The following is a 19,884-nucleotide window of genomic DNA, read 5'->3' as shown; positions in this document are numbered from 1 at the left end:
TGCAACTCATAGCCTCCCTCATTCTCTTCCAAGTGTGTACCAGGATGTTCTCATCTGGGAAGCCATTGTGTTGACTTCCTGCTCAGCCCCCATTGAATTCAAGCATTACAGGCATATAATAAACATTCCACTGCTCCCAATACAAGTTAGATCAGTACAATCATACAGGAAATTCTAATAACCCACCATAGTTATACAGTAACCTCACCTTGCTGACCAGGTCCCTTTCAGGGTTCATAAAATTCTTCCATCTCAGTATTCTTAGATTATTACATACTAGTTCCACAACTGCTACACAGGGTGCTATAGGAAAAAGTGCTTCTGGATCCCAGAATTCCTGGGTGCAGCCACATGCCAAAACAGTTATGTCAAAACAGCATTGGTGTGTGGACACCCTAAACCAGAGCTTGTCAGTTCCTTATGAGAAGCCCCAGTTGGCATGGGGGACTGGTTGATGGGAACCCCACTTCCTCTGAACCATGTCCTGACACAGTTACTAACATTGGTCCTTTATTTTCTCTCTCCTTTTTCCATTGTCTGTCTCCCCCCGATCCCCTTCTCTTTTCCATGTGCTTTACTGACTCTTCTCCCTTCTGGTCTCTCCTCCACCTTGTCTGGTGGCTCCCATCCCCACTCACCAAAAAGGGGTGCGTGTTGTGAGCATCACTGGGGTGCCATCCAAGGTTGATCTGAGTGACAGAGAAGACGAGAAGCTTGGGCTGGCCGGCTCCTGTCCTGCGCTCTGTTCCTGCAGCCAGTTACGTTAGGGGCCACAATGGGAGCAGGGAGAAAGTTGCTGTCAAAGCATTGCCTCACCTGTTTCACAGTGTATTTTCCGTGTGTGATGTGGATTAGGGTCTTGCAGTTTTACCCACCCTCAATGATATTCTCCACTTCTTGGTCTCCATGAGCTAAATCACTGTCCCTCTTGCAGGGGAGCACTTTAGCAACCCCATCACAAAGACGAGAGATAACCGGCCATTTCATACAACTTGCATTGCTGCCATACGTTTCCTTCCTTAATACAGACACGCTTGTATGTGACCTTGAATTTAAATTCTTAGAAGTGACGGCAAAGTCTGCTGGTCTCTTTCCTTGGGCTGGGGACCCTGTAGTAGTTGATTTTCTTAACTACTATTTCATATGCAGGGAATTCCCAATGAAAGCTGGAGAATAACCAAGATAAACGAGCGCTACGAGCTGTGTGATACATACCCTGCCATTCTAGTTGTGCCCGTGAATATTCCCGATGAAGAATTAAAGAGAGTGGCATCTTTCAGATCAAGGGGTCGCATACCAGTGAGTATAACAGAGGAAGACACGTCGATGTGGTTTTATAAAGACCTTTGTACCATAAATAATGCAATGATCAGACAAAGAGGATGCCAGGGAGCAAACCCAAATGGTTGATGGTTAATAAATGCAACGGGAAGACTTCTGCAAGGAGTTTGAAGGCAGCATTTTCATGAAAGAGACATAGACTAAACTGAAGTGCTAAGAAGATAAGAAAATTGAACTAAATCCAGACTGCAATACAACTTAATTTTCTAGGAGACAAAATTAGCCCTTTTAATTCAAAATTTTCTGCCTTTTCTGATTTTTGGGGGGTAACTGAATACTTTTTTTCTGAAGTCTTATATTACGGTGGAGGAAGACTCTTATTAACATCAGGTTGTAAATAAGGAATGCCATAAACATTACCTTTATTATTTCAGCAGCAAGCCAATATTATGCTATTTGCTTCACAGGTATATAAAAAGATAAGTCCCTGCCCAAAGGAGCTTACAGTTTAAATGGGGAAAATTAAAACAAAATTCAGCACAATGGGCATGCGTGAAAAAGGGTGTGTCTTACTGAGCACATAACTGAATGACAGGAGAATTAGCTGTATTACATTTAAAAGCCAGGTTTAAGCATATTCTTACATTTGTAAGTGGGTCCAGATTTGGGAACGTACAGAAGTGAAAGAACAAAATACAGGACAGTGCTGTCACTTTAATTCAGTCACGACTTAATTTGATCCAGTCCTCTGGAACCAAACCAAATCCAAGGAATGGATCCAACAGAATCAGTTACAGATCAATCATTTCACTATCCTACTGAATTCCTGTCTCCATTTTTTTCCTGTGTATTGTGAAAGGTTTTGTCATGGATTCATCCCGAAAGCCAAGCTACGATCACGCGCTGTAGCCAGCCGATGGTTGGAGTGAGTGGAAAGCGAAGCAAAGAGGATGAAAAGTATCTTCAGTCCATCATGGATTCCAATGCTCAGTCCCATAAAATCTTCATCTTTGACGCGAGGCCTAGCGTTAATGCCGTAGCCAATAAGGTTAGATGTGCTCTCTCAGCAGCAGAGGATGTTGCAATTCAGAGCTAGCCTACTGCCCTCCTTTAATATTATCCGTGTGGACGAAGATGGGGTTGCCGTGGTAGAATTGTTGCATTGACAATGGCTCCAATTGTGCAGCTAGGTCTGTGCAGGCAGACCCTTGCCACCTGCACAGAGTCCTGCTGATGTCAGTGGAACTCTGTGTAGGTGGAAGGATCCACCTACATGAATCCAGTTGCAGGATCAGGGCCTCAAACTGTAGAGGAAGAAAAGACCCCTAAGCCAGCCACAGAGGGTTTAAGAACAGGCTTTGTTCAGGGTGTTTTGTTCAGAACAGAGATTCTGGCACCTTGAATCTTGGATGCTTCTGTTTTTCTGTGCCCAGCAGCTTGGGCCTGTTTCTGAAAGTGTTGAGCACCCTCTGTGCATATTGTCTTTAACAGGACCTGTGGATGTTCAGGACCATTGAAAATAGGGCCTGAGATGCCTCGAGCTGGGCACCTGAAATCCGTGGTCGCTTTTGAAAATGTGATGACCTGTCGTGTGATTTATCAGAGTCAGACAGTCGGTGGAATGACTAATAAAGCAGCCCAGGACCAGACCCGTGTTTTAATGTTGTTACGTAGCATACAATAGATATTGAGCTTTGTTTACATGCAAGAATCCTTTTTCTGCCTAGGATCTGGATTTTCTCTATGTTCATCACCCTTTAAAGGGCAATTACCAGTGGGGAAAATGCAGCCCTTCCCATAGGATCCCAAAGTGGGACTGCCAGACTGTAGCATAGTGAGTCTGATGAATTTGTAACTTCAGCGGTGGTAGCTAATAATTATCAAAAATAAAAATTAACCTTTGTATATGATATTCAGCAGTTTAACATAGGTACAAATTATAGTATTAAGGAAAAACCATTTCTGCAGGAAAAATCTATTAAGATTATGTACAGGAATAGCCTTGTCCCTGTTTGTAAAATGAATACAATGCATAGGTCTGTTTCCTGCTTTCTTTCATCAGGATTTTGATAGCCTATTTGTAATTGTTTTGATAATACAGGACAAATATTATTTGATATGTAAATGCTACTGGGTTGAAAGACCAAACACAATTTTGTTGATGATTTTCTACGGGTTTGTTTTTGTTTCCCAGGCTAAAGGAGGGGGCTATGAAAGTGAGGATGCCTATCAGAATGCAGAATTAGTTTTCTTGGACATTCACAATATTCATGTTATGAGAGAATCATTGAGAAAACTGAAGGAGATTGTATATCCTAACATTGAGGAGACTCATTGGCTGTCCAATTTGGAATCGACTCATTGGCTGGAACATATCAAGGTGTGCATGTGTGTTAGTATCCGTGATGTATGTATCTATCTAACTGAAAGGAGGGGTCATTCTACTTTCTGCTTCTATAAAAGCAGAAGAGTCTGTCTACTCCTGGGGCAGTTGCGAAGCAGCTGCTACTTTGTGTTTCATTTCAGACTCAGAATATTACAGAATAAGACGCTGATCCTGCAAAGACTTACACATGTGCTTAACTTTATGCGCTCTCAGGAGTTCCATTGCAGTCAATGGGAAGTTCATTGGGACTCATAATGAGTAAAGTTAAGCACATGCATATAGGTAAGCACATGTTGGGATTGGGGCCAAAGTCCAAGTGTTCTCTCTCACAGAGACTTTATATTAGTTCTTTCTTTCATTCTTGTTTTTCTTACTCTCCATAAAAGTAATCTGCACTAAAAATATATGTTTTTCACTTTGTGTGGGAGAAAATATAATGGCACCAGATAAATTATTAAGTCGTTTTCATCCCCCAGAGGGAAATCTTTTTAAATAAGATTCTCTATAATCCTGATAAACCAAGAGAGAGAAAGAAATGAGGGGCCTATTTGTGTAAAGTGCTGAGTACCATCAGCTTCCCCTGCTTTAGGTGGGTATTAAGGGCTCCCAGTTGCAAACAGCCCTAGAGAGAGAGAAAAAAAGCCATTTACGTATAAATAAGAAGCTTCCAGCTGCCACATTAACATAGATTTTTGCTAGATTTGGCCTACGATTTTTATCCTATGTTGTTGTTTCACTGAAAATCAGCAAGGGTTTTTCCTCTCCAAAATGTAAACTTGGTATGTGAGTACATACTACACAGTTGTCCCAGGGAAAGCCAGTAGTTTCAAGTCTAAAAGTAGGAGGTAGCAAGCCAAATCTTTGGGAAGAGTAGTACACTATGTTGTTTGTCCTGCACTGTTCCTTACAGCTGAATAGTTTGATGTCAGCTGTTCAGTTGGCAGAACATATTTAGCCAAAGTAAATCAGTATTCTATGGGTGCGTGTGTTTATAGATAGATATTTTGGGGGGTGAATAACCTATTAATGTAAAAATGTCTAATGCACTAATACAAGGGTGGGCAAACTTTTTGGCCCGAGGGCCACATCTGGGTGGGGAAATTGCTTGCAGGGCCGGGGCAAGGGGCTGAGGTGCGGGGGTGGAGTGCGGGGTCTGGAAGGGGGTGCGGTGTGCAGGAAGGGGCTCAGGGCAAGGGGTTGGGGCAGAGGAGGGGTGCGGGGCATATGAGGGGGCTCATGGAAAGGGGTTAGGGTGCAGGAAGGGTGTGGGGTGCAGGAAGGGGCTCAGGCAGGGGGTTGGGGTGCAGGAGGCGGCAGGGGGCTCAGGGCAGGGAGTTGGGGTGCGGTGTGCAGGAGGGGTTCAGGCTCCGGCCCAGCACCACTTACCTAGAGCGGCTCACCTAGAGCGGCTCCAGGGTGGCAGCGGCATGCACCGGGGCCAGGACGGGCTCCCTGCATGCTTGCCCCGGTGCCGCGCCGCACTGCACCACTCTGGGAAGCGGCTGGCACCACGTCCCCGTGCCGCCCCTGGGAGTTGGGGGGGCGGGGAGGGTTTCACGTGTTTCCCTCGCCTGTGGGTACCTCCCCCGAAGCTCGCGTTAGCCACGGTAACCCATTCCTGGCCAATGGGAGCTTTGGGAGAGGTACCCACAGGCAAGAGCAGCGTGCGGAGCTCTCTGCCGCCCCACCCCCACCCCCAGGGGCTGCAGCGACGTGGTGTGGCCGCGTCCCGGAGCAGCGCGGAGCCCGCGGCGGTGGCAATCCCAGAGGCCGCATCCAATCCCGAGGGGCCAGATCTGGCTCGCAAGCCATAGTTTGCTCACCCCTGCACTAACACTTGGAACAAGGGCTTGTCTACATGGGGAAATTGACCAGTTTAGCTACAGTGGGAATAATTATTCCTCTACAGCTATACCAGCCAATTTCCCTATGTACACAAGCCCCAAGTCTCACTCATCTGACAAAATTAGATTACCTGTATTTGCAGGGTTAGCACATAAAGGTCAACTCCCTGAAATTATGCATTTACAGGAAAAAAGGATAGTACAGAACTGTTCTTGGAAAAGCAGGCTTGACAGTTTCTTCCTATGGGAAAATATAACCAATTTAGGTTTCCCATGTACACTACTGCTGTAGCCGAGACAAGGGACTTGGTTACAGCAGCGCTGTTCCCTGACATGGTTAAAACAGGATTAAAATTTTAGCATAGATGGGATTTAATTGTGTCCAGGGAACTGGGTTTAAATCCTGGACTGTCCAAGTATTTCATCTGGCTACTGGGACACTTCCAGAGTCATGTCTACCCTACAACTTGTAACCTCACTAGGGCATAACCACCCTGTAACCAAGCCCCTGTCTTGGTTATAATTGTGAAGCTTGGGCCTGATTCCAAAAGTGTTGACATGGCCCTTGGGCCTGATTCCAAAAGTCCCTAGACATGGCCCTTATCTTGTCTAGTGGTGTCACAGGCAATTCTCCGCTTGTAGTTCATATTCTATGGAGAAACTTCACTAGTGCCCTGTCTGTGTTTCAGCTAATTCTTGCTGGCGCTCTTCGGATTGCTGATAAGGTGGAGTCGGGGAAAACCTCCGTGGTTGTGCACTGCAGCGACGGCTGGGACCGAACAGCTCAGCTCACATCTCTGTCCATGCTCATTCTCGATGGCTACTATCGAACAATAAGGGGGTTCGAGGTGCTTGTGGAGAAGGAATGGCTGAGCTTTGGGCACAGATTTCAGCTGGTGAGTCAATAGCCTTTTGAGCGGATTCAGTTGCTAGGTGTTGAATGAAGGGCATCTCACTGGATTAGTGACACAGGCAAAAGGTCTATATATGTTCCTTTAATCAATGTTACTTGATCAGAGCTGAGCTCAGAGTAAAGGTGAATGCGACTGAAAAGCATTATATCCTTCAGGTTTCGGAGTAGCAGCCGTGTTAGTCTGTATCCGCAAAAAGAACAGGAGTACTTGTGGCACCTTAGAGACTAACAAATTTATTTGAGCATAATTTTTCATGAGCTACAGCTCACTCGTTGATTTTTGCTCATTGTCCTTAGACTGCAGTCAGTTGGTGTTGGTTAATGTTATCTGATCTAATACTGTATCTAATACTTACCTGTGGCACTGATTTCATTATGTAATCTTGGGTGGTCACTTAACAGTTTTCCCATCTGCATACTTGTGATGTTATCCCCCGTTTTACATGTGGGGAAACTGAGGTAGTTGAGTGATTGAGGGCCCAATCCAGCAAAACAGTAAACCATGTGCTTAAACTGTAAGGAGATGATTAGTCCCAGCTATAAAAGGGAGATAACGATGCTGATCTTCTCTGTAAAGCACTTTGAGATCTACATATGAAAAGTATTCTATAAGAGAGAGGTATTATTATTACCTACATGCTTAAGACCAGAAGAGTGGCTATTCTGGGTCAGACCAATGGTCTATCTGGCCCACTATCCTGTCTTCCAGCAATGGCTAATGTCAGGTGCTCCAGAAGGAATGAACAGAACAGGGCAGTTATTGAGTGATCCATCTCGTTGTCCAGCCCCAGCTTCTGGCAAACGGAGGTTTAGGGACAACCGGAGCATGGGGTTGTGTCCCTGACCATCTTGGCTAATAGCCATTGAACTTATCTAATTCTTTTTTTGAACCCAGCTACACTTTTGGCCTTCACAATATCTCCTGGCAACGAGTTCCATAGGTTTGCTGTGCATTGTATGAAGAAGTACTTCCTTTTGTTTATTTTAAACCTGCGGCCTGTTAATTTCATTGGGTGACCCCTTGTTCTTGTGTTGTATGAAGGGATAAATAATACTTCTCTATTCACTCTCGCCACACCATTCATAGACCTATTCTGTCATTCCTATATATTTTGTACCCTGGTATTACTGTGTCCCATTGATTATCATTCCACCAAGTTTCTGTGAGGGCTATTATATCAATATACTCATTTAATACCAGGCACTCAAGTTCACCCATTTTAGGATTTAGACATCAGCATTTGTATCCAAGCACTTATAAAAAGTTGTCAGTATTAAGTTGGGTACAATTGTGTGCCTTCATGTGATGTAACTGAATGGGACTCTTTTTCATCTGAATTTTCTCTGGACTTCCTACATGTACTTTATCAATTTCTATCCTCTCCTCTTTAGTAGGATATAGATTATCCCCTCTAATAAATCCTCCCCTAATGGATGTCTCCGTCCAGACCGTGTGGTCCTCCGTACCTCTCAGCCTTCCCCCAGCCTTTAATTTAAAAAGTCTTCTACGACCTCTATGGCTTCAGTGCTTTGCTGAATTGGGACCTTAAGTGATTTGCCCAAGGCCATGCATCCAGGTCAGTGTCAGAGGCCTACTTCTTAGGGGCGCTTTCATAACTACCTCTCATGGGGTGGTGAGGTTGAGCTAGTGTTTGTACAGGGCTTGTCAGCTAGGAAGTGCTATGTTATAATTATCATTAGGGGCTGTGTTTCTGTGTAACGCTTGGCTCCATTATATTGTACTACTGATTGAAGAGGAGGATGATGATATATATAATTGAAAGGAACAAAAGTTTAAACTTTTTCTAGTCTTTTGAACTCTAGCTGTTAAATGAAATCCATGTCAGAATAACATCTGGAGCTTCTATTCAGATCACTTTTGTTTTTAATTCTTTCTTAAGTGCACTTAATATGTCCCTCAGAAATGATCTCACTTCAAATACTAGAGGACTAGCTGTCCAGAACTTCTGCACTTACTAATATAAACACAGCAAAATCAGGACACTTGTAGACTATCTTACAGCTATTGCGGGCTGCTGCATTGGTAACCCAGGTACACAGAATCCAAGCTATTTTTGTGAAGCACTGTATTAGTTCATGTTCTTTTTTTGTTTTGCATCAGAGAGTTGGCCATGGAGATAAGAATCATGCAGATGCAGACAGATCTCCCGTATTTCTCCAGTTCATTGATTGTGTCTGGCAAATGACAAGACAGGTAAATTTCTAAGCTGCAAACATGCTTTATGCAGGACTTAGAGGGGTGTGTCTGGCCAGTAATCTTGCTGTTCAACTTTGAAATTAAAATACAGCCTCCTCTGTGTGGCTTTTTTGTTCTTTTCTGTTTTTGTTTGGGTACAATTGTCAAAAGTGACTAAGTGAGTTAGGAGCCTAACTGTCATTTAATCCGTATGGGATTTAGGATCCTAAGTGACTAAGACACTTTTGAAAATCGGAATTAGGCTCCTTAGTCATTTTGTGGCTTTTGAAAATTTTATTTTCCCCGAGTGGCATTAATTGTGTGAGAGGAGACGGGATTGAAGACAGCTGGGTTTTGTTTCACTTTAACATGTTCCAAAAGTGAATGCATTGCTCCTAAATTGTGCACGATTATGCACTGGAGTCTCCTTTACCCACAGACCAGGTACTGTACGAGCAGGGCCACTTAAATTTTCTCTGCTCTGGAGGGAACATCTCCAGGGGCTTAGAGTGAGAGCCATGCCGCTGTGTCCACTCTGCACTTGGCCTCTGCGCCAGAGCCTGTAGGTTGTATTTTTATCCTTTTGACAAAGGTGCCTAGACACCATTGAAAAAAACGACCTATGATAAAAATGGTGAACAGAGGTGCCATTTTAGATGGTACTTTTCAGTTGCCAAACAGGAGAGGTGGCAGCATGTCCCTTTCTTGGATGTTGCTAAAGCATCCTTCTCAGTGGTCGTCTTAATCCTTCTCTCATCAAGTTCCTTGGGAGGAGTAGGTGTTTGGGATGGACTGAATGGCAGCCAATGACGTAGACTCATAGGCATCAGAGATGGAAAAGACCCGTTATATCATCTAGCCTTGGGAATAGGGCTCAGAAGCCAGGGAGGACAGGATGGTAAGGGGTACAGAACAAGATTTCCTGCTGTTCCCTTGTGTTTCCCGCACCACACCGTTTCAAACCACCCCACCCTCACACTTCTCTCTGTCCCCTGACCCTGCTCTGACTGCAACCCCACCCACCCACACATACACCATATCACGCTCGAACACAACTCCAGATCCGGCCCACCTTCCTTACTGCATAGCTCTGCCCTGACTCGAAAAAAAATGGGGTTACAGTTTTCACAACCCCCCCCCCCCCAGGTTTTCCACCCTCTATAGAGCGAGTCAGAATTATTCAATATTCAGAAAAGTTCCGATTAAATTTTGAAAAACTATTTTTAAAACAAAAAGGGGAAAAATGTAGTGAAGTTTTGTATCTGTTTTCCAAGCAGCTCAGATTGTTGTTATACATGTGTATTACAGTACACCTAGAGGCTTCAGCCAAAGTTAAGGCCTTGCATGTGATGGCAATTCCTAGGTTCCCACGACCTATTCCCAACATGTGAACTGGTTTCATGGCCTTCTGCTGCAGCCTCATGGAAAACTTTCAATTGGATGCGTGAATTGTTTCCATTTAAATAGATAGAGCTTTCACTCCTACTTAGAGTTTGTTTATTTTATATCTGCGGCACCCTTTTGTTCATAACCTCATTAAAGTTCTGGCATTAGAGACCTGCATAAAGTGCAAGCTCCAGTTTAAGCAGCTCTGGGTGTATATAAATACAGTGATCAGACTCTTCGGGGCTCTGGCTTTTGCTCAGAATTCCTTACTGCGCACGTAAAGCAGACTTTTGAGCAAAGCGTTTGTTCTCAGAAAGTAGTAATATGATTTTGGAGACAGAGGCAGCCAAATAACACAAACAAATCCTAAACTAGAAATGCATAGGGGGTATATTGCGCTCATTAACTAACACAATTAACTGTTATAGTGGTATGTATGTTTATTAGCAACAAGCAATGTACTAACAAAAATAAACACGCAATCTTCCTGGTTGTGTTTTGAAGTTTCCTACCGCATTTGAATTCAATGACTGTTTCCTGATGATCATTCTGGACCACCTGTACAGCTGTTTGTTTGGGACTTTCCTGTGTAGCAGTGAGCAGCAGAGGGTGAAGGAGGTAAGGGCTCACCTCTTTCCAAGATGAATGCAATTCCTCAATGTTCCTAAAATGGGTGAATGATGCTGATGGCATTGTTCCCATTCCCAGTAACTCCCGTGGGAGCAAGTTTTGGCCCTAACAGGTCTTCCAGCTGAACGCTGGCATTCAGGATTCTTTCCCCCTGTAAACTGGTGTAAACTACTCAGAGCCTAATTTCTGTACTTCAGACTTGTGTACATTTCAGCGTATTCAGCATCTCTAAAGGCACCTTCAACCATTAGCCTCTGTCTTAACAGCTATCAGTTGCCTAGGAGATGTTTATCTAAAGTTCAAATAAAATCATACTTTCAACTCCCTGCCCAGGAATACTAGAAAGCAAGCTGATTGTATAAACTAAAATGTGTGCACAGTCCTACCGTGTCACATCCAGCAGACCATATGGCAGTAACAGGGTGCCAGGTGTGCCTTTTCCCTGGCGAGAATGGAACTGCCAGCTACTAGGAGGAATGTGGCTGTAGCTCGTTATATCGGATAGTTCTGTACTCTAGCCTGGCCTACCTTGGCAGAGCTTAAAGCAGTTACAAGACCCAAAGTGCAAGTGGAGGAATGTTGAGTACATTTGCATGACTTAAAACACTAAGCCAACGTTACATGTACAACCCCAACCTGAAATCAAAAGGAAAATGAATGGCGCTCACTCAGTCTCCACTTGCTGGAAGCACCATTTAATTACACAAAGGCTGCATCTACACTAGGAAAATGGCATCTGTAATTCTCCCCTGGGGATGGCAACAGTGGAGGTTGTAGTCTAGTCAGGACTATGGTGTTTAATCACTGTGTTGCATAGATGTGCACTGAGCTGAATTTGACAACACAGTGGTCAAAATCACTATTAAAACCACATTGCTGGTGAATTGTGTGTCCCAGTTTTCCCAGTGTACATAGGGCTTGAATATTTGTCATTCCAGCTTCAGAAAACCCCATCTCCTCTCCAGGCAGCCTTCCCCTTTTTGTGCCAATGATGATTCCCTTGATTGTGTTGCAGGTTGAGTTGGGAATAAGGGATGTTTGCATGCCACAGTGTGTATATGCCTGCCTCCATGTGTTTATAGTCTAGAAAAAAGCATACAATGTATTTTTTTTAGTTATGAAAAGGCAGCCAGATTTTTATTAACAGTAAACATATGTATATGCTGGTATAAATAGTCAAAACTGTGCAGATAAATACTAGTGTTCATATGGCTGGGTATATAAAACAGGTTTTATTTTTTTCCTTAAAGAACCTTCCAAAAAAGACACTGTCATTGTGGTCTTACATCAATAGCCAACTTGAAGACTTCACTAATCCCTTGTATGTGTGCTACTCCAACCACGTCTTGTATCCTGTGGCCAGCATGCGCCACCTAGAGCTTTGGGTGGGATATTACATCAGATGGAATCCAAGGATGAAACCACAGGTGACCATTTTGTTTCTAAAATACTGTGTGTCTCAAAAATCTTGTCTCTGATGTTCCTAAGGAACCAGTCACCTTGGCACCTGGGAGCTGCAGTACTTTCCAAGCCCAAGCTGCCACAGCTTAAATTTAAAAACAAAACCTAATTGCAAGCAATGTACCTGCAACGTGTGTAATTGAACTGGGTGCCTAACTTTAGTTTTAAAAATATCAGCCAGGATTTTAAAAACTGGGTGTCTGACTTTAGACTCCCAGGTGAGTGGACTGGAAATCCCTGGGAGCTGTAGGCGCTCAGCACTTTGAGAAATCAAATCAAGTGAGCGGGCGTAGCATTTTCAGAAGCATCAGGTCCCGCTTACTGGAGGGACTCAGGCACCCAAGCCTCATTGAACGTCAGTGGGACTTAGTCTCGCAAATCACTGAGGCACTTTGGAAATGTTTGCCCTAGATGCGTAAAGAGAGACTTTGGGGCCTCACTTTATGCATTCACTTCTGAAAATCTTGGTCACTAGAAATCAGAAGCAGTGTTTTTAAGCATTTAGGACAAGTTAGAGATACTTAGAAGAATCTCCAAAGTGCCCTTATTCGACATCTACTGAATTAATTATCAGCAGCACTGAGATGCCAAGGGGAGAAGTGACTGGGAGATCTGCAGGTCTCAGCTTTTACAATTCACAATGTTTATGTTATTACCCTGCTAGTTTGTCTCATTCCCAAATCAGCTTTGTAAATAAAATACAGCCACTGAGGCCAAGAAGCATCAGGGCCCTGGAACTAGCAGGCTGTGAGAGTGCCGGTGACAGAAAAGTGGCAAGGTATGTGGAAGTCAGAACAGCTAATGAATTTGCTTATGCACTGTGGGTAACAGGAGAGGATGGCATAACCCTTATACCCTACAAACTAAAAAATGGACAAAGAGCAACTGAGGCAGAAATGACATCTAGTGGTTTAGCAGGCTTGGCCTGTGCAGCCTTTTATTGTCACTCAGCTGCACGTTCCTTTGCATTGCAGGAGCCTGTCCACAGTCGATACAAGGAACTTCTTGCCAAACGGGCTGAGTTGCAGAAGAAAGTAGAGGAGCTCCAGAGAGAGATTACCAACCGATCAACCTCATCCTCGGAGAGAGCTGGCTCTCCTGCACAGTGTGTCACTCCTGTACAAACAGTTGTATAATATGGACTTCTATTAAGTATTTCCCAGGACCACCTTAAAAGGGCAGCTCTAATAGGAAACCCTTTGAATTTAGATCCTGGTGTCTTGGAGACATCAACCACCTTATTTATTACATTTCTCTCCAGGGTAATTTATTAGTACTGTAGCACTAGAGGAAGCTTAAGCTAAAAAAAGGGCAGACCCCTATGCAATTATCTTGGTGGCTAGATGATGCTAAAACTAATTGCACCTGTCACCTAAAAACAAAACCTAGAGCTCTCACTGACTTAGCTGTTAGAAATTATTTTGCTTTGAATGAGCGACTATTGCTTGGAAGGAAGTATTCTGTAAGCAAAGTATCTACAGAGGAGGAGGACAATGAAAATTCTCCACCTTGCTGAAAAGAAACTAAAAGAGACTGAAGTAAGAAATCAGTCTGCAGAATTCATATCTGACTCAAATGTTTAGAATATAGCCATTGAATAGTTTGACTTATCAATGTCAATATACATATAACTGTCAGTTGAATTGTTTTGCCAACGTGTCACTGAAAGACAGATGCTGATAGGACCTGAATAATAGAATGCTTTTTACTATTTAGATAGATAGGAAAGAACCAATCACTGATATACATCAGAGGAAGCTAGGCCAAGTTCTGTGACTTTACTTCTGTCATGGAGGTGGAATTTAAAAGAAACAGACTTGGTTTTTAGGTATATACTCAATACTGCAAAGTGATGCCTTATTTACAGGAAGGGCAGCTTCTACCTGTAGGACATGGTAGTGGATGAGCCCCTCGTATCCCTCAGCTTGTCCTTTTTGGGACCAAGTTTATCTCCATCCCCCTCACCTGGAATCGTCACTTATTTTCACCCAGTTCAATACTATGAAGCAGATGTTAATTACTGAGGGGGTGGGAAACAGATCCCCATAGTTTCTGCATTTTTTTTGTGTGTGTGTGCGCGCCTCAGATGCAAGAGCTGGCAATGTAAATGATATAAAACAGGGCAAGTGCAACACTTGCTGGGATCAACTCAATTTAATTTTGCTTAGGTAAGTGTAAATAGTTATTTCCGTATTTCAGTATGGGATCACGATGATGTGCTTAAAATTCAAACTGACTGTTTTACTTCTCTTCTGTTGACAGTAAGCGTATCGACCAAAGAAAGCTTTCTGCATGTATTACAATCGCCATGTAAAAGTAGCCGTCAGTTGATGGAGTTGTGTAGCCTGCTAGCATATTTCAGCACTAGCTTAATAACTTTTACACTGTCAGAGAAGAGAATACAGTGGACTTAGAACAAAGAATCATTGTCATTGGCACAATGATCGATTAAACTTTGTCCAAAATCAATGTTAATTATTGTAGAAATCAGGGTGAAAACAGTCAATTTTCTGGTGATTACTTTTGTTGAACTGATTTTTTTCATTTTAATTGTGTCTTTCCAAATACATGCATATGCACTTGAATGAGGAGGTTGGGGGTGTAGCAAAAGTCAACCTATTTATAAGGGCTTTTTAGCTTTGCCTCTGGATCTCATTTCCATATGCAGCTGTATGTTTTGATCAGAGTAAAAAGAACAGGAGTACTTGTGGCATCTTAGACACTAACAAATTTATTTAAGCATAAGCTTTCATGAGCTACAGCCCACTTCATCAGATGCATAAAATGGAACATATAGTAAGAAGATATATATACACATACAGAGCACATGAAAAGGTAGAAGTTGTCATACCAACTCTAAGAGGCTAATTAATTAAGATGAGCTATTATCAGCAGGAGAAAAAACTTTTGTAGTGATAATCAAGATGGCCTATTTCAGACAGTTGACAAGAAGGTGTGAGGATCTTTAACATGAGAAAGAGATTCAATTTTGGTAATGACCCAGCCACTCCCAGTCTCTAGTCAAGTCCAAGTTAATAGTATCTAGTTTACAAATTAATTCCAGTTCAGCAGTTCGACCTGCTGAAGGTTGAAACAACACACTGGACTTCTACATAGAGTGCTTCTGTCGACCTGCACAGGCTGAAATTGTGGAAAAGCAGCATTACTTGCCCCATAACCTCAGCCGTGCTGAACACAATGCCATCAACAGCCTCAGGAACAACTCTGACATCATAATCAAAAAGGCTGACAAAGGAGGTGCTGTTGTCATCATGAATAAATTGGAATTTAACAGTACCAGACTTAAAAGGTGGCAATTTTGCAACAGAAAAGCTTCAAAAACAGACTCCAGTGAGAAACTGCTGAACTGGAATTAATTCGCAAACTAGATACCATTAACTTGGGCTTGAATAGACACTGGGAGCAGCTGGGTCATTACCCAAATTGAATCTATTTCCCCGTGTTAAGTATCCTCACACCTTCTTGTCAACTGTCTGAAATGGGCCATCTTGCTTATCACAAGTTTTTTTTTCCTCCTGATGATAATAGCTCATCTTAATTAATTAGCCTCTTAGAGTTGGTATGGCAACTTCCACCTTTTCATGTTTTGTATGTATATATATCTTCTTACTATATGTTCCATTCTATGCATATGGTGAAGTGGGCTGTAGCCCACAAAAGCTTATGCTTAAATAAATTTGTTAGTTTCTAAGATGCCACAAGTACTCCTGTTCTTTTTGCAGATACAGACTAACACAGCTTGATCAGAGTAGTTTGGCAGATATTGAGCAGTCAGCATATGTATATTGCCTCTAAGGCAGTGTCATTTCCTTTGGAAAGCTACTTGTGTTTTACTGTGTGCCTCCCTCTTCCGCAGCTATGTCAATCCATTAGGCTGAAGTCTTCTCTCTCGTGGATGGCCTAGCATTAAGATGAAGTGTAAACATCACTGAATGTTAGTTAGGGTAACATGATCCTTAATGACTTTTTTTTTTTTAATCAGGATGTATTGATTCTTTGCACCATATGATGTATGGGGAGTGTACAGCTTGCTTTAAGTTCACGAGAAAGAGAGAGAGAGAGACACACACACACACACAGTTGGCCTGTCCTCAGATTCCATCACTATATAAAATGGGTCTGTCTTCAGTTCTCAGATACTACAGTGCAGTATAAGAACCTCTATGGAATAGTCATTTACCTCTTTACTCTCACTTTGGCAGTTTCACTAGGTATGCATTGTTGTTTCCTGAAGGTTAATACTAAGTGTTAAGTGGCTGTAGTTTTTCTCCTGGGGCCCTGCTCTCGCTTCCAACAGTATTTGTTCGTTATAAAACAAAAGAACTGAATGTTGACATGTCAGTCATATCACTGAAAAGTAACAATTTCAGAAGTCAAAGTACAGCGGAGGAGATGAGAAGTATATATGGCATTCTCAGTAAGCAAAGGGGTTTTGCTGATGAGATTCAAGCTTTGTAGTTGTAGAATTATTGTAACATAATTGCTTTGTATACTGCCAGAGCAACTTCCTGCTCAAAGGGAGTGTTTTCCTTTGGCTACTGTCCCAGTAACAATCTCTGGGCTGATTTTTTCCATTTAGCTGTGAGTAGTAATTCTTCCATTATCTCAAATAATTTTGAGCTGGCAAATATTTAACATGAGCACCTCACAGTGTTAATATATGTAGACTCCCAATACCTCTCGGAGGTAGGGAAACTGAAGCACTGAGAGTGAAGGAGTTGCCTGAGGTTACAAAGGATACCTGTGGCAGAGCAGGAAATTTAACCCAGGTCTTCCAAGTGCCAGGCTCCCATCTTCACTACTTACCTATCCTTCCTCTCTACTAATGCCCCCTAACACCTTTGCTCAGGCAGTGCTTGAGGTGAGTTTTAGTGGGGCAGGATTTTTTTAAACAGTCTGATATTCAATTCAAAGAGTAAACTGTATCAGTCTTACAAGGAGTAAAAAGGCACAGCTAGATAATTAGTAAAGAGAAATTTCAACTTACCTCACTCAGATTTGCAAGTTAATTTTATTGATTTCCAATCATAAAACTTTAGACACACAGGTAATTTGAGTCTGTCTTCTGTACACACCATTACTATGAAATTCTTTACATTATTAATATAATAAATAACATTCACTGAGGTGTGCAAGTCATTTAGCACTTATACCTGCACCATTACAAAAGCAGATATCCAAGTCAAAGTGAATAATATTTCAAGTTAAAATTAAGCAAGCTGCCAGCATTGAATGGCATGATTGAGGCACTTTCAAATTAAAAATGTCCACGCTTTACTGCTCCAGCCAAAGTGCACTAGTAAATGATAGATTTTATCCCAATGTTCCACATCACACTTAAGTGAAAAAGTATCCTGAAGGTGCATTTCTCTACTATTAAATGAGTCAATTGGTAAGAAAAACTAGTCCAAAAGATAATTACTTTGTTGTTTCTTTGTGAGTTGAAGTGTCCACTGCAATTAATATTGGCTAATGGAAGACAGCAGACCAGGAACTGGATAGTTAAACAAAACACTTATGAGGTTCTCCTGCTTTTTCTTATGTTCTCAAAGGCTGTGCTGACAGCAACTGTGCATACATCCAGCAACTGCTAACACCTTTTAGACTTGTGGCTAAAGCTTCATTTTCGAATGGTGATAGGCCTTTAAGCAGCCCCGTACAGAAGAATTCAACAGGAAGAGAGTTGTGAAACCACACATACCTTTTAGACAAGCCACCCCTGTGAACAATGAAATAAAACATCCTGCAGCAGGCATGGCAGAAGGAAGCTGGAAGGAAGGGTATAGCTGACAAAGGGGGAGATAATGGAGGGTTGCATATAACTCAGTAGTTAGATACAGTAGAAATGAGGCTTGCTTTCTCCTATCTGTGTTGTGCATGGATTAGAACCATAATAATTCAGAACTACAGATGCAAAATGGGGGGTTTACATTTAAAAAGTGCACTTCGTATACAGTAGTCTCTTTCACACAGTAGGAAAGGCATCTCTTTTAGACCTGAAATGTGAGAAGTAAAGTTCAGACTCGTGGAGTTTAAGGAAACTATTGACCGGTACAGAAATCAGTAGTCCCAGTTGATGTCATCTTTCTGAAGCGAAGTCTGTATACTCTGCATGTCCCGCAACAACTGAAGGTTTTTCCGGCTTTTCTCTCCAGGTTTCACTTTGATGGGGCCAGCATCCTTTCCCCTGGTTGTCACGGTGGTTGTTACTTTCACCTCACTAACTCCACTTCGGCTGTCTCGTGTTTCATCAGCACAAGACTTTTTGGACTTACACTCTTTCTTGAGTTTCTCTAGCTGAAAGGAAAGCCCAGAGAGAAACATTAAGAGCAGCCTGGCTTCAGTTTACTTATTTCTTCCATTTCTCCCAATGGAATTAAAATCTCCTTTTTCATTTGTGCCTGTAAAAAGAAAAGGAGTACGAGTGGCACCTTAGAGACTAACCAGTTTATTTGAGCATAAGCTTTCGTGAGCTACAGCTCACTTCATCGGATGCCTGTGACTCAGATAGAAAGCCGAGACTCTACAACCAAGACAGCCAGTCTCCTGGAATACTTACTCCTATAGCCAAGTGCACAATGTCATAAACCTTTAAGAACATGGAGATTGATTCCAGTGGAATCAGAGATTGTGTTCTGAATTACTATTAGCTATTTTAGAAGTCACACGTCTAACAGAGTCTAGGGGAGTTACCCACACGTCCTCACGATTGGGAAAGAACTGACCTACAACTGACTTAAGTCTCCAATCCACATAGTCATTGCCCAGCTTTTCCCAAAGATTACTGAAAAATTAAGTTTTCCATTTACCTATACAGATTGTATAGGTCAATCACTGTCCTTAGAAAGCAGCTACCTGAGGTATCACTTTCAAGAGCACTAAAAAGAAAGACTGCTGGTATGAAGAATTGGCATCAGCTGTAAAGATGTGTAAATAGGACAGTATGCGACTCTCAATACTGCAGTGGTGCAGGAAAATTTTTTACTAGTCAGGGGCATACAGTACTCATGCAGAACCATTCATATTGCCATACAATGTCAACACCGCTACGCCTGCCAGTCTGCAACAACTGCTTCAGTTTCTAGACAGGAGTAACTAATAAACTAACTTCTTCCACTGGCACGGACATTCCTCTGCAGAATACGTTAATGGCTATGAATTTTTCAGTCATCTGACTGAAAATCTAGTGCAGTGGTTCTCAAACAGGGGTCCGGGGCCCCCTAGGGGTCCTCAAGCAGTTTTCAGGGGGGCCTCCAAGCAGGGCCAGCATTAGACTCGCTGGGGCCCAGGGCAGAAAGCCAAAGCCCCACCACATGGGGCTGAAGCCCAGGTTCCTAAGCCCCGCAACCTGGGGCTGAAGCCTGAGCAATGTAGCTTCATGAGGGACCCTGTGGCATGGGCTTAACACTGGCCCTGGCTTTTATATGCAGAAAATCAGTTATTGTGGTACAGGTGGGCTATGGAGTTGAGAACCTCTGATCTAGTGAATGTGTGGGAAACATGCTCAACTGCCTTTGATTTCAGAGGACATCTGCAGTTTAAAGTCTTCAACACTTTGACTTTAGGCAGATGAAGTTTCCATCTCTAGAGCACACAATGTCAAAGCTGGAGATGAGGGGGCTGAAAACTACACAAAGATATGCTTCACAGCAGTGTATATTGAATAGGCTTGACACACTGCATTTGACCTTTGGGGCAAAGCAAACGTCAGTAAAATGAAGGAAGAGCGGAGAAAGAACAATCAGATATGGGATTAAATCTTTCA

General features: G+C 42.7%; 2 protein-coding genes across 11 annotated transcripts in view; one reads left to right on the top strand and one right to left on the bottom strand.

Moving 5' to 3' along the window:
* MTMR2 (myotubularin related protein 2) overlaps positions 1-17,537 on the top strand; it is an 82,716-nt gene extending 65,179 nt beyond the window's left edge. For all 5 annotated transcript variants that reach the window (XM_037889778.2, XM_037889788.2, XM_043529234.1 and 2 more), the window contains 8 exons: positions 1,150-1,299; positions 2,141-2,329; positions 3,476-3,661; positions 6,201-6,407; positions 8,547-8,639; positions 10,512-10,625; positions 11,888-12,064; positions 13,073-17,537. In XM_037889778.2, coding sequence (XP_037745706.1) covers positions 1,150-1,299; positions 2,141-2,329; positions 3,476-3,661; positions 6,201-6,407; positions 8,547-8,639; positions 10,512-10,625; positions 11,888-12,064; positions 13,073-13,234 — 1,278 coding nt within the window. In that variant the 3' untranslated portion in view covers positions 13,235-17,537. The remainder of the gene's footprint in view (positions 1-1,149; positions 1,300-2,140; positions 2,330-3,475; positions 3,662-6,200; positions 6,408-8,546; positions 8,640-10,511; positions 10,626-11,887; positions 12,065-13,072) is intronic.
* CEP57 (centrosomal protein 57) overlaps positions 17,112-19,884 on the bottom strand; it is a 28,258-nt gene continuing 25,485 nt past the window's right edge. For 4 of the 6 annotated variants that reach the window (XM_037889755.2, XM_043529249.1, XM_037889750.1 and 1 more), the window contains one exon: positions 17,112-18,416. In XM_037889755.2, the coding sequence (XP_037745683.1) occupies positions 18,180-18,416 (237 nt within the window). In that variant the 3' untranslated portion in view covers positions 17,112-18,179. Of the gene's footprint in view, positions 18,521-19,884 lie in introns of all 6 variants that reach the window. The other 2 variants (XM_043529258.1, XM_037889760.2) reach the window with 2 other exon arrangements.

The sequence above is a fragment of the Chelonia mydas genome, chromosome 1 (assembly GCF_015237465.2).
Source record: "Chelonia mydas isolate rCheMyd1 chromosome 1, rCheMyd1.pri.v2, whole genome shotgun sequence".
Taxonomy (NCBI): Eukaryota; Metazoa; Chordata; order Testudines; family Cheloniidae; genus Chelonia; species Chelonia mydas.
Note: the sequence above shows the minus strand (reverse complement) of the source record. Positions and strands in the feature narration are given on the sequence as shown.